Source organism: Scomber japonicus, chromosome 1 (genome assembly GCF_027409825.1).
Source record: "Scomber japonicus isolate fScoJap1 chromosome 1, fScoJap1.pri, whole genome shotgun sequence".
NCBI lineage: Eukaryota > Metazoa > Chordata > Actinopteri > Scombriformes > Scombridae > Scomber > Scomber japonicus.
In genome coordinates, this window is record NC_070578.1 from 30,729,500 (window position 1) to 30,745,161 (window position 15,662).

The 15,662-nt window shown below is 37.6% G+C and overlaps 1 protein-coding gene across 1 annotated transcript in view; it reads left to right on the plus strand.

The window, feature by feature from the left end:
• The window catches only part of LOC128361382 (A disintegrin and metalloproteinase with thrombospondin motifs 7), an 85,580-nt gene that overhangs the window by 1,446 nt on the left and 68,472 nt on the right, over positions 1-15,662 (plus strand). Inside the window, exon 2 of the mRNA XM_053321863.1 lies at positions 1,373-1,740. Coding sequence (XP_053177838.1) covers positions 1,373-1,740 — 368 coding nt within the window. The remainder of the gene's footprint in view (positions 1-1,372; positions 1,741-15,662) is intronic.

A 15,662-nucleotide genomic window follows, 5' to 3' on the forward strand; every position in this document is an offset into this window, starting at 1 on the left:
TAATAAACTGTAATAGAAAACGTAAAAACCTTAAAACCTTGTCATACAGCTGTGTGAAATCATTGTTTGCATTCTGCTCATAGTTGGTGATTGAGGTGAATCTAATGACAGCATTATGGGGATTAAGGAGCAGGTCGTTGTGGATTAAGGAGCAGGTCTTGTGCATTGACAGATAACAGAAAGGCAGTGTGTCTGGAAATTATGATGCAACAAGGGTTGCTTAGTTATACTGGGAGCCATGTAAAATAAATGAGACATTATTGTAAAACATCTTTTTTATGAACATTATATTCAGATGTATTTATTTATTTATGTTTGTCAGATTCACATTAGCCACATACATTTGTTTCTTTATCAGCAAATATTATATTAATAGGCAAGGCAAGGCAGCTTTATTTATATAGTGCATTTCATACCCAGGGGCAGCTCAATGTGCTTACATAAAAACAAAACATTTAACAGTAATAACTGGAACCAAAGAACATAAAAACATACAATTAAAAAATAATAAATAAATAAAACCCAATAATAGTAAAAGAATTGGAAACATTAAAACATACAATTACAAACAAGAAAGCCCAAAAATATAGAAAATGACATGGAAGATGAGGCCAAAAACCTTATTGTACAGAATATATTCCAGTTATTACATTCTGAATACATTGTAATGTTGGTTAAAAGGCAAAACTGTCCTACATTACATGTCCTACATTTTCCTGAATCCCTGTTGCAACCATTGTTCTTTCAACGTATTTTGGTACTCCATATGGTTCACAAATGGCACGTTAGTGAAAGCCAGGTCACATGAAACTTTTTCCTCTGTGCATGGGTTTACTGAATGTTTATACTAATAGAAAACATGGATGCTTCAGCGTGACAAACTAAATTAAAAAGATGTGTAATGTTGTGCCAGACTTAATCTCCTCTGAACAATGAATATATGGATTATAAACTGCTATAATTCATCCTCCTGAGACACACACACACTCTTGCTCATAAAAGTGTATCTTTCTCACTCTGCCTTTCATGCTGCTGATTCAGCTATTTCAAATCGCAGGAAATTAAGTCTTTTTTTTTTCATCAGGGGGATGAGTTCCAACACTGTTATCAGTCCTGCTGCACATAAGACAAAAAAAAGTTTAAAAAAAAGGGATAGAAGGAAAGAATCCAGTTTGAAGACATGTTTGTCTAACAGACACCATGTACGCTGCAGCTGTGGTCAAACATAAGAGTGACAGATGGGTTTGTTTAGATCTTCCCCAGTATTGTTTATCACTTTGCAGCCACTTTCTTGTTTGATTTCCCTCCTCTTTCCCATGATTTAGTAACCCATCTTCTTTTACATCTTCTCTTCCCACCATGGCTCTGGCAGAGAGGTTTTTGCGGGATCTGCCTATGTATGAAGTGGTTCATCCGAGCCGAGTGGATGCCAGAGGTCACTTCCTGTCCAACTTCCTGTCTCACCATGCTCGCCGTGTACAGCGTCGACAAGCCTCAGAGGAACCAGTGGACTTAGACCGTGTCTTCTACCAGTTGTGGCATGGCGGACACAGTCTGCACTTTAACCTCACTCTCAACCCACACCTGCTCGCTCCAGGCTTCCTGACAGAGAGGAGGTACGGTGGCCTGGATGGAGCCAAGATCCATCCTCCTGGATCTTCCCAGTGCCATTACTTAGGGGAAGTGTGGGATGAGACCAATGTTAAAGGGAATGCAGCCATAAGTACCTGTGATGGACTGGTGAGTGGATTATATACAAACCATTTGAAATGACTCTCTTCGTCTCTGTTTGCAGTTGTATTCCAGTGCATTTAAAGTTGCATAGAAATATGTCAGCTGCAGACAGAGGACTGCTTGTAAGGCTGAGTGAAGTGTGTTTAATGAGGAGTTATTACCAAAACTTTGACAACTTAAGGTTCATCCTGTAACCTATATGCCCTGGATGCATTTCTCACAAAACAGGTGCATGTGAGTTTGCTGTTCAGAGTTCTCCTTCCCCTTGCATAAAATCCCCTCCAGCCAAGAAATGTCTGACAATTCTTTGCAACTACAAATTTTCCCCCTGAAATGTGTGTCTTGAGGCAGTGGAACATATACACACATATGTCAAAAAACCTTGTTGTTGGCAGTGAAGCTTAGTGCACTTCCATAGTAACCATGTAATTGTGGCTGAAGAACGAAATAATACTCCCAGCACTACATCTGCACAAACAGCACAAATCCAAGCTATAGTCCAAAACCTGCTCACCCGTATTCACAGACTGTTTGTTCAAAATGCAGTCAGCCATTTATGCTTTGCTCTGTGATGTGCGATCATGATGAAAAGAGTTAGAGCTAATGGTTGGGATCATTGGTGCATTTGACATTTTAAATTGACAACAGACCATTTTTAATCTTTGACAACACACATAAATCATCACACATCACAGTGTCACAGTAATAAAACACCAGATTATATCTGGTCCATGGCCATCAAAAGTTTTTCCACGCTGCGTAAACACACACAAACTCTCCATTTCATACTTTTTTCTCTGAATTGGTAGATTTGCAGAGTATGTCAATTATTTTGATCATCACTGAGTTTTTACAAACCTAATACTCAACACAGATGGGATAGATGCAATGGAAAATCTCATTCCTAGATAAATCAAAACATCAGAATCGTGATGTCCTGATGAATCCTTTTACTTAAAAAATCTGAATATGATGCACAAAAATTATAATTTGACCGATCTGTTCAGAAGAGTTTTAAGGCAGAGATTTGTCTTTGCATGTTTTTTTTTAATTAAAGTTAGGCAGCCTTTTTAAGCTGCCACAGCCCAGTGTGAGGCTTAATTTGAAAGGTTAAAGGATAGGTTCTAGATTCAGGCTTTTTTAAACTTAGTATGATACTTATGTGGAAAAATGGAAATGGGTCTTGGTCATTGTATTAATTTCTAATCTCCACACGGACCCTGAAGCTATTTCCTCAGAGTGTGACTACACTTTAAGAGATAAGGGACAAAATCTGCAGTCCTTGGTCTGTTGAAAATTTGGCTGAAGCTAATATGAGGTGAACTTTGAGATATATTTTTCACAGAAAGAGGGCTGTGGATTTTGGTCTCCAGTGTTTTACAGTGTAGTCACGCTCCAGTGGAACACCTTCAGTGTCAGTAAAGAGTGTAATCATTTGTTACAGTGACCAAGACCTATTTTCACATAAATACTGTAAGTGCACTTCAGTGTTGTATTCAGACAGACTTGAAGAAAATCCGACCCTATCTTATCTTCTTAATAATTCATTTAATATTGTTAATACTAATTCATGTTAGAAAGTAAAACCTTCCTGTGAGGCAGCATTACAGTTGAAATATTCACCTTTTCAGTTTACAGTCACTGTGCTTGACCATATTTAACTGTAAAGTGAACCCTGGTGCCAATTGTTGCTTTATTGCCCACTACACTTAGCGCAAATAAACATTGCCTAACTGATTTAGCATTGCACTCCTAACTCCGAATGATCAGACTTGTGATGGACAGTTAATAAAAAGATCAGAAATGATGCAGCAGAGCCAGAAATGACATCTTTTTTTCCATGCAATTTCCATTCTTCCTTGTCAAAACCTGGTGGCTACATTGAGTGTTATGCTAGTATAGTGGTTCATGTAGTATTGAGCTGCTAGCCTCGAGCAGGGATGAAGAGTGGGCTACAGAGGTCTAGTAACCTCACCTCTTTCTAATGCCATGCTCCTAGACTTATAGTCTTTAACCCTGACTGACATCAATTCACTTGGGTCCCTCTAAGGCCACAAAAGGCTTTATACAACTTTTTTTCTCACATGCAGTAGTACTCCACAAGATCTGGATGTATAAAATAAGTGGAGTTCCCGTTTAAGAAGGAAAGGCACCATTTGAAGTATTTGGGAAATGATCAGTAAAAAGTCTGTGCATGAATTCTGTTTTGCAATCTGTCACTTTTTTCCCACAACAGTAAACCAGACATTGATATTATTAATTCAGTGGCTGCTTCTAAACACATTTGTGTGCAGTCATGTGCTAAGCAATCTCAATTCTGTGAGCTATAGATTCAGTTAGAAGCTGGAAAAAAGCACTTGCTCAGCAGCAACGTTTCAGTACAAAGGAAACACAGCTCACTCTTGACACAATAAAGGAGATACGCATGGATTCATATCCTTCAAGCCCTTTGCTTTGATTTGTCAGCCCACGATCTGGATGGTGGTCTTTGTTTTTTCACACTTAATTTATGTAAACTTTGTTGCTTCTTCTTACCATTTAAGTGTCATATTTTTTTTTATTTCAGCTGACATAAGTGGAACCAGACACTGTCTCCTGCTGCTGTAGTTCAACTATTTAAACATTTAATATTTTATTCTCTTTATATAATATTTATCCTTCCTTTCTGAGCACACATGCGTCTCTTCTTGGTTTGGAAACTTCAACAAAACATTTCCACCAAAAAAAGCATCACTGACATCATACCTTTCCTTTTGAAATCTGTAAGCTGTTGCACACTAAACTTCCCAAACAAAAAGTCTGTTACTGAGAGACTGGAACCACCACATCTTGCACCAATTTATACCCAATGAAAGTCTTATAGATCACATGTCTTACCAAGTCCTCTTTAGTTGAAAAGTAACTCAGTATCTTGACCCTGTTTGCATTCTGTATATTAAGCAGCAACTGCATGATTCACTTGAGTAGCTGGCTGTACGAGGAAGTCGATCATCATTCAAACCACTGATTGTATATAAATATCGATGTTATGAAAGTTCCCCAAAAGTGAAGCCAAAACATCTCAATTGACCCCTAGTGGCTGGCTGCAGTATTGGTCATGAGTCTCGCCTCCTTCATGTTAGCAGATGGGTCTGGAGCCAAACTGAAAAATCAAAGTACATGTCAAATACATGTTTCCCAATGATGGTTTCTGTCGTTTTAGGTAGTTCTTATCATGTCGATGTTTGTCCCAAGAGCTCATTTTTCTGACAGGTTTGTTTTTGGTCATTTGACGATTATAAAAAGGGGCTGTGACATCAGGATGGACAGCTGTTTGCAAACCTCCCTCAGGTGATAGGACAGCTGAGCGGGCATGTCCTGTTATCCCAACATGGCAGCTCCAGGAAAGGAGATATTATGGCTTCACTTTTGCATAGAGCCAGGAAGTGCGTCCATATTAACGTATACCGCCAAGAATTCAAACTCTAGAAAACAAGCATAATACACACTCAGTTTAACTCTCACCAGTTTTAAAAGACCAAAAGTAGTTTGACCAATGAAGATAAACCTAATAAAAGTCATTTTTATTTCAAATTTGATTCAAAATCCTTTGATTAACAGTCTGAAGTCTACAAAACATCAAAAGACACATGGTATCCACATTGATGATGTCCTGCCAGACCAGCAGTGCAGCCAGCTTCACGTTGTGCCTGTTTTCCTCACTTTTTTCCTTTATTTTAGTCTTTCAGCAAGTGAAACACATGATCAGTTGGATTGAAGTGAGGTGGTCGACGTGGACAGTTCTGACCATTTTACTGTTGCTGGCTGTTTTGTTGGATTATTGTCCTAAAATGAGGGAACTTTGTCTCATAAAGGCTGCACAATGTTACTCAAACACCCTTAAAGGGAGTCCACAGAGCCATACCTATGTAAACTTTGTCACTGTCAACGTATTTAGAAACTGCACTGTAGAACTTTTGAAGATAATCCAGAGCCCTTTTGTCAAATTTAAGATGAGCATTAATGTTTTTTCTCATCTGTGACTTATCACATTTTGCACTTATAGATATTTTTTGTATTGTTTTTAGTGGGTTCTTTATGTCTCTGTGTATGATTTTATGTCCGACTGTTGGAGGCAATTAGGAAGAGATGAAATGTCCCATGTCTCCCTTTTTAAAATATTGTTTTGTGACCGTTGTGTCTGTTGGCCATCTTCATACACAAAGCTGAAGGCAGGCAGTTCTCAGTTTGGAGATGCTGGCTGTTGTATGAGATAAAGAAGCGTGATGAAGTGTTTGTGTTCATAACTAAAGCATGAGCACTAATCTCCAGCAGATTTATATTTTAAGTCATGATGAATTGTAAAAAATGGAATATTTATATTATTTATTTAACAATTGGTTATCTGTAATCCTTAGTAGGGACTGTCATGACCTGACACAAAAACAACAAATTAAAACAAATTAAATGCTGATTTGGTACAATTGAACCTAATTAAAGAGGTGATAACTAATTAAAGTATGACGTGGATGTCAGTGAAATCAGTAATATGTGTGAAGTTTTAATGATGTGAGCATTTAATGTGTGTATGGGTGTGTGCAAAAAGCAAAATAACTAATTAAACATTACAAGCTAAACTAAAAGGAGATGTCTGAAAGGGAGAACAGAGAGAGAGAACGACGTGGCTTAAGTAACATCAGGACACAGGGTCCAGTTGCACTAAGTAGTCACCTGCAGGGGAGAGGCACAGATTATAAACAGAAACAAACTCCTAGATGACACCACAGGGGCTATCATAGGGACATGTACTATGTAAGTACTTATGTATATGTATATGTATGTATACTGTATGTGCACAGGGATTTAGACCTAACTTAAGTAGTAGAATATATTAAAACTCCATGAGTTAAAAACCTTCACATCAGTCACTTTATGTCTATCAGTAATCATCAATGGTTTTCTTCTTCATTTTCATTAATAGTCTTAAAAGACACATTTCTTGAATAAATGTGGGAGTGATTATAGACATATTCATGCACAGAATGAGAGGCAGTGTAAACACACAGCAGACACACACCCCTGTTAGTGAATCAGCATCCTCCCTTCACAGCCTTCTGTGATTCATTACAGACGAGGTTAGGAATCCACAGCTCATAGAGCTAAATTGTTTTCCAAAGAAAATTCAGCCAAGTTTTTTTGTTCTGTCCTGTTGCAGTTTAAAATGCAGATGAAATTTACCAAAATTAGCATCTTTGCATGGGAGCAACATATCTTTGTCAGGATGTACAGATCCTGAATCATACAGTGCAGTCTGTCATAAAGGCTTCTGCAAGTCTGCCAAGGAAACTGCAATATGTTAAATTAATATTTCTGATAATAATTAATAATTAGTCTGTGTTTTTATTGTCTTCAAAGTTATAATTAGAAAAATAATATAATTGTATGGCATTGGTAGTTATTTATGGATTGTATTTTTTGTACGTTCTATTACGTATGTATTAGTATGCACCACTTCCAGGTATTAATACTTACATCCTGCTCATCATACATACTGTATTTCATATAATGTTCTCATAGACTTAGTTTTTTGTTGGCACAATAGCTGTCTATATGAGAGTGTACATGTTATCATATATTGGGAGGAAGTTGGATGTTGGGTGTCAGACAAAACACGAAGTTTGAAGACGTTACCTCAGGCTTGAAGAAATTATAACATTTTCATTATAATTTTTTTCTATTTCTTTCATGAACATAATCATTTAATTTGTATACCAAATTAAAACATATAGTCAAATCCCAAGAAACCCTCTCACTGCCATAGCTGTGAGCATGTGGTCATTTTCAGATTGTTGGATAAAAGTTTATTTAAGTTGAAATGTTATCAACATTTAGTAAGACCCTACCAATTCCTTTTTTAAATCGGACTTGACTTTGACTGAATGATTTTGGAAACCGAAACTTAATCCCACAGCACTGCTTTATATTTCTGGGTCTTTGTTGTGTAAATTCTCGGTCTTTCCTCAACCATATAGACCAAACATATAAAGAAACCCTTTTTAAGCTTATTGTATATTGAACATATCCAGCAGACATCTACCAGCCATGTACCAAAACACCTCCTATTTATTGTCTGTTCATGTGTGCAGCTTTTGATGTATGTGATGCACTACTACGTCAGACAAAGACCTTCATCTCGTTGTTAGTTTCCTACTGAGAAACAAGATTATTCATAATCAACCATGTACAAAGAAACATTGTAGCATTATGCATTCTTTTTGAATTTGCATACTGTCTAAACAAACCAAAACTGTTTGATTTTCATGAACACAAATTACACCGTATTCAAGCATCTGCAATCAGTACTGTCATTACATTTCAAGTGTCATTAAAGAGAAGCACTACATAAATGTTGTCGTACAACAGAGGGCTAATGTCTGACATCCTGTTGGGATGCACAGCTGCACTTTTGGTCCATACATGGATACATACGTGTGTGGACAAAGCCAAAGCAGTACTTGTCTTATTCATCAAAGCGATCACTTTATCACCCAAAAAAGGTTGTTCTTACAGTCTAAATGTAAAAAAACACACACAATCCAAAATGTCTCATGGATTTTTCGACCTTTTTTTTATGTGAAATATAAGGGTTCTGCTAAAAATAAAGTTTTGCCCAGTAATATCAATATTACCACCAATACAAAGAGAGTGTTAGTATCAACCTGAAGCTTTGGTGTAGTGTTACTTTTCTGAACCACAAAAAAGTGCAGAAACTATTTTTTGCTGAAGATTTTGCTTAAACAAGCTGTATTTTATGTATGAGTGCTTATAAATATGTATATTTCCATCAGAATATATTCCTTGAAGAGGTGGACTGCCACATTGCTGCAGGGTTAGGGTCAGGCTAAAAATACAATTACCTAAGAACTGAATGCAGAGTTACTGAAATAAAAGTAGTCTATACTGTTTTTTTTTTGACAATGGTGAAAAGGCAGCTTGACATTTACAGGTAGTTACAGAACACAACAATATATTGCAAGCGTGACAGCTACTTAAAGAGCAGAGGCAGTGCACAGCGCATAATGGAAAACAACCTTGACGACTGCTTAGCAACAGACAATCTGTAAGCCATCAAAAGAAAAGATCATTACCACCTGTTTGAGTAATCAACAGCATTGTAACATGTAAGCATTCTCACAAAACGCAGTATTTATCGATACTGCGTTTGTTTCAGAGCTGCAACCATTACCACCTGTTTGAGTAATTGAGTCATTTTTTAAGGAACAAATGCCAAAATTATCAGGTTCCAGCTTCTTTTACATTATCATCAGAATATTTTTTGTTTTTTTAGTCCTCTGTGGTAGTTAACCAAATATTTTTAGGTTGTGGGCTGTTGGTTGGGAAAAAACAAGATATTTTTGGTCACATCTGAGGCTTTGGGAAAAGGTGATAAAGATTTTTCAAACATTGCTGAAGAACTAATTGAAAATAATGATTAGTTGCAGTCATCATTGATTTGACTTAATATCAGATATTAAATATAAAATATCGATAGAGTGTTTGATTCCTTTACATATATGTATATTTACAGTTACACATTACATACATATATGTGTCTTTGTGCAGTGTGATAATAGCAACAGTAAATGTCTTGTTTACATGTTCCCCAGCGTATTGATGCTCAAAGAATGAATCATTTGAAGCAAATGATAAGAAAAAAAGACATGAATTACTGTGGTATGTCAGGTTGTGCAGACTTCCAAATACCATATGAGTGCAAATCATTGGAAAAGAAAATCAGACAGTCTGTATTAACCAATCAAACTTTTTAATATAGAACCTTTCATACAGACTAGAGTAGTTCAAAGTGCTAATTAACAGATATAGATCATTTGTATAGCTCCTTTCATGCAAAGAAATGCAGCTCAAAGTGCTTCACGGGAAAATGACATAAAAAGAGCATAAAAACATATAAAAACTAACCCAAAACAGCATAGGATGGGAAATAAACTCCACCTGATAACATAAGTAGAAATATGATCAAATAAAGTGAGAGTACAATGCATAAAATATGTGCTTCAGTGGTGGTAATTTGAGACTCAGTAAGTGAAAACTCAGAAAGTATTTCGCCCTTTGTACACAATCCATAAATCGTTCATAAATCATAAACTCCCTTTTCCCAACAGACACAGACTCACTGGCAGTGGTGGACGAAGTACACAGACCACGTACTTGAGTAGAAGTTGAGATACCTAGTGTAAAATATTACTCCAGTAAAAGTGAAAGTGCTCCCTTTAAATGTCAACTTGAGTAAAAGTATAAAAGTACTTGGCTTCAAATGTACTTAAGTATCAAAAGTAAAAGTAATTTGGTGTAATGTAGTTCCAATGTCTTGGTATGTCCTTTATACACTCAATCAAGTCATTTAAGGTTAAAAAGCCCACTAACACCACCCTGAAAACACAATGTTTTCTATTTGTGATATCTGGTATTGATATCTTTTGAAATTATCATAAGCACATCATACTAAATGGAAATCACCTGATTAGGAATTAATAGGGAGGGGGAAAACCACACTAGACACATATTTCTTTAACAATTTATTGTTTGAAGAAATGTAGAAATCTTTCCTTTATCACATTGCTCCTTTACTGTATCACAGCTGCGCATTAACTTGCAAAAATGTGTTTACTCAAGTTTACAAAGGATGTCTTTTTTCCAATTTACTAAACATGACTCCTTACAACACAGCTCACACAACACTAAATTTCCCTGAAGATGTATGTAGTATGTAGAACTACTGTACTAACTAGTAGTGATGTGCTACAACAGATACAACATGCATGTCCACTCGTAAAAACAAATGTTAGTGTTTGCATAATTTACACAAAATCAGAAACTCACACAACACTAGATTTCCCTGAAGACTTACATAGTACAGTATGTAGAACTACTAACTAGTAGTGATGTGCTATTACAGATGGCAAAAATAGTACTATTAACTGCATGACCTACCTAAAGCTAAAATATGTTTTGTTTAGTTTGAGAAGGAGCTGATTTTCAAAATTTCTGGCATCCAGTCTTGCCCTTCTTGGGCTGAAAATCAGCCCAGCAGTGCTAAAGAGACGTTCGCATGCAGCAGACGCTGGCAAGGCAGTGTTGATTTTAAGTGACAATCTGCAAACTGCAGGATAAGATTGCAGTATCTCTTTGTTGTCTACTTTAGAGGCAAGGTACCCTTCTAGCTGCTTAACACTTTCCTGCCCCTGAGTTGTCTTCATGCTTGAAAAGAAGTCATCATCATCTGAAGCACTCGATCCATTGGCTGGTGACTGATGTGAACATTCTTCCTCCAGATGGTCCTTGATGTAGGCAAGTCCTAATATACAACATATATTGGGACAGATGCCAGAAGTTATGTTATATAAAAGACTTGGCAATTTTTTCATGCTTTCATGCAATTTTTCATTCTGCTCATCTTACAAATGACCAAACTAAACACTTTCCAACGGTATAAGATTTATTGCCAAAAATCATTGTTACCACAGAGGAATAAATTACCAAACACATATTTCCTTACTTTTTGAGCTAAGTTTAGATACATACCCAGGTTCAATAGGTTCTCATCAGATGTCCACGCAGTTTTAAATTTGGGGAGCAGGATGGCAGCAGCAATGAACTCTGGTTCTGCCATCATGTCCTTAAAGCGCTTCTGCAGTCCCTCTAGGACGGCCTCCACCAGAGGCTTACAGTACCTGGAATTAGAGGTGGGGGAGAGAAACTGATAAAGTACAATATCACAACATTTACAGCGTGCATTTATACTGAGACAATGACAATAACATGTTAAATATGATTTGTTAAATTGTTAAATATGATTGTTTAATATGATTTGACGGCCATCTATTGTGTTCTTGGTCAATATGTGTTCATATAGGCCTCTTTTTAATCATTTTACTAATGGCACACATTAACTTCCTGCACATGTGCTATGTGAAGTTTTAAGGGAGTTGAATTGTGTATGACATCTTAATAACATGGGGGGGAAAGAATCTCTACCTGGAACTGATGTGGATTCGTTCAAGCTTAGCGATGAGGAGCGTCAGCGTGGGCAGAAGCCACCCCATCTGAACATCCGTCTCAGCCTGAAGGATGTTGAGGGCTTTAGCGAGAGGACCCATGGTTCTGGCAAATTCCTCCAGAAAGGCAATTTCAACTGAACTCAACCTAACAAACATAAAGAACACTTTTAAGTGTGTGTGTGTCTGTGTGTGTGTGTGTCTGTGTGTGTGTGTGTGCGTGTGTGTGTGTGTGTGTGTGATGAGTGGTGACGCTGCATTTCCCCTTACTTAAAGCATCTGAATAGTTAAGCAATATTTTCCAATATTACGGATTAGAATGAAAGTATATTCAAAAAAAAAGAAAAAAAGTTACACTTACATTGGCAGCTTCAGTGCAGTGCATGCAGTTCTCAGGGCCCCTTCTCCTTCATCTTTGATTATTCTCACGATTCTTTCAACAGAGAGAAACAATGAGTTCCATCGTGTGTCGTTTGGCCGGATCAGTTGTATTTTGCATGTTTCCTCTATGATGTCTGAAGCAGTGGAGGATCGAGAGGTCTTGTTCCATAAGCCACTGCATTTCGCAAAAGCTGATCTTGACAGTCTTTTATAGGAGTCATTTGAATTGGCCTTGGCTGTATCAACTGTGGCGACAAGGTTTAATAGATGGCATGCACAGCGATGATGCTTGGGAAGCTGAAATTGTATGCCATCATCTCAGTCAACACCACCACCTTCTTCATGCTGTTCATCATCACTGCAAGCATCCTCTTCAGTCTCACCAGAGGCACAGTTATTGTTCTCATCTTGTTGTTGTTCTCCATATTCTCTAAATGCTTTTATAAAGTTGGACCCGTTGTCTGTGGTAGTTCTAACAATTTTTTTGTCTATGCCAAATTCGGAATGTATGTCATTCAATGCACTGCCCAACACATCAAAAGTGTGTGGCCCTTTAATCCGCCGGCAAGCAAGAGCCACAGAGCACCTCTTCATTGAGTCTGGATCCACCCAGTGAGCAGTGACCCCGAGAAATCCTCTCCTTCTTGCACTCCAACAATCAGTTGTTGTGGCAATAAATTCAATGGAGGACATTGCCTGTTTAATATTTCTCTTCATTTCTTGGGCACCCTCTTCTATTTTACGGCGCAATGTAGTTCTGGACATCACACATGAATTAGGCTGTAGCTCTTGCACTAAAGTATGAAACGCAGGCTGTTCTACCACAGTAAATGGTTGAAGACTCTGAATCACAAAATCTATGACTACGTTGTCTACCTTGCTTTGATTCACAATCTTCATTTCTCCCAATTTCAGTTGTTTGGAAGTGGAGGGAACTGGGTTTTCAGCTTTCCTTTTTCGCGGGGCTGTCAGGGCATTGTATCTTCCCAAGTGACTTGAATGCTTTCTCTGGAAAGAAAGGGAGGGAAACACATCATGAACATCATATCTTCACAGCAATATATCTCAATTTCATAAATTAAGTACACATTTCATGTGTTTTTGCATGTACCAAGAAGGCTGAATAACTAGCTAGCCTAACATTACATCAATCGCAGACAGGCTAGTTCTATCAATCATGTAATACCTTGCATGTAAACTTAGTGAAATAGAAAAAAGTCAGAAAAATGCATCGGTCTAAATGCATTTTCATCATTTTACATGTCATCATTCATTTCATGCATTTTTATCATTTTATAGCCATGTGCCTTTGGTGTTAACGAGCTTTAGTCTGCCGTTTCCTAGCTTAACCTTGGACAATACAACCAATGTCCACGTTTAGGCTAACACATTGTATGAGTGTATTATATCCAGTTAGAGTAAAACGACAGGTATATTAGCCTTTAGTTAATTTCACAATCAAACTGAAAATTACTTACCTCTAAGTGTTTCTTTAAATTGGACGGGGAATTCTTGAAAGAAGAAATCGTACGCTTCTGAGGCAGACAGAGAAGGCACTGAAAAATAAACGAATCCTTCTTCCTTTCCACCACTTCGAACAGTTCGTTTAAATGTGGCCATGGGTGCTCAATTGCCTCGATGTCTGGCGCTTCTTCCATGTGTTGGCAGGGCAGGCTACTGGACAGCGAAAATTTGTCAAATGAATGCTAATAGAGATATGGATGGAGGAGAAGGCAAGTTGGGACAAGTAGCCAGGTAGGGGGCCGGGCCAAAACTGCTCGACACACGATGTGTTCTGATTGGTACACTTGCGGTGCACGTTCATTTGGACCTGTCACAGCAGCTGGTCATGCATGCATGTTGTGGAAAGGAACATTGAAAGGAACGACAGGTTTTTGGAAAGTAGTTGAGTAAAAAGTAAGGTTTTCCACTTCCAAATGTAGTTGAGTCAAAGTATAAAGTCTCACAAAACAATGATACTCAAGTAAAGTACAGATCCGCTAAAAAGTTACTTAAGTACAGTAACGAATTACTTGTACTTCGTTACTGTCCACCACTGCTCACTGGTCTTGATCAAGTGAAATAAGCTTCTTTCAGCATCAGTTGCTCCATTAGAGACAGTCTATGGGCCCAGCTGAGGAGTGTGATTAATTACTATGGATAAGCAGGAATGGGGGCTGCGCCTAAGCAATCTAAATGTGTGAGACTTGTCCCACTTGACTTTTCCCATGTGGTGCACATATTGTCGCACCAGCCCTGCTGTCTGGTCACTGGTGGGTCTCTGTGACTTTGAGACAGCTGAGGGAGAGGGAATAGGAGACTAAGGTTGGTGAGAATTAAATATAGGGCAAGGATGGACAACAGAAAAAGGAGGGAGCTAAAGGAATTTGGTTTTGGCACTGTGTCAACGCGATGCAGTAATTTCAGATATTTGATCCCCCCCTCGTCAAAGCTGCACCCTGAACTACTGCTACTGAAGCTGCATGACTACCAGCATGCACTTGACCCACTGAAACTGAATTGGTCGGATGCCACTCGATGTCATCAATAGAAGAAATGTCATCTGCAAACCCGGCTGTTTTCACTGTTTCACTGTGACTTGTTGATATTGTTTTTGCATGCTCAGGAAAAGTCAGTTGTGTTCGGTTCAGGAACTATTTTGGGCATTTACAAGAAAGTTTTGAATATGAAATATGTAACACAGCTGACACAAGCTACTGCATATGTTGTATGCAGTAGCTAGCATACATCATATTAATAACAGCTTGTCTGAGGTAAGAAGATGGATTGGTAAGCTCAGCATAAAGCTAAAACAGCTGCAGAAGTGAAAACAGAGCTGCTTATTTTGATAATATATAATTTGAGATTTAAGATCAACCTGTATTGCCATAATTGAGAGGTTTCTGTCTGTGAATCCACTACCAGAAAATGTCAGCTCCTTTAAAGCAACAGGTGCTTCTCTCCACTGGAGTGTGATGAGTTTTTATCAACAGCATTGTAACAAAAATAGGTTTGCACATTATTTTATCTATCCATACTGTGTTGGTTTCAGAGCTGCAACGATTACCACCTGTTTGAGTAATTGAGTCATTTTTTAAGGAACAAATGCCAAAATTGTCAGGTTCCAGCTTCTTTTACATTATCATCAGAATATTTTTCCTCTATGATAGTTAACCAACTATTTTTAGGTTGTGGGCTGTTGGTTGGGACAAAACAGTATATTTTTTTGTTGCATCTTAGGCTTGGGTTAGGGCTTTTTCGTTAAAGAACTAATTGAAAATAATAGATTAATTGACAATGTAAATGATGATTAGTTGCAGTCATCATTGGTTTGACTTAATATCAGATATTAAATATAAAATAAAGTGTTTGATTCCTTTACGTATATGTATATTTACAGTTTGGTGACAAAAGGTCAAAAGGTTATTGAAAGATACTATTGCTTGATCCGAGTTAATGAAATATTTAGAGAAATTAAGAGAAAACTAACTT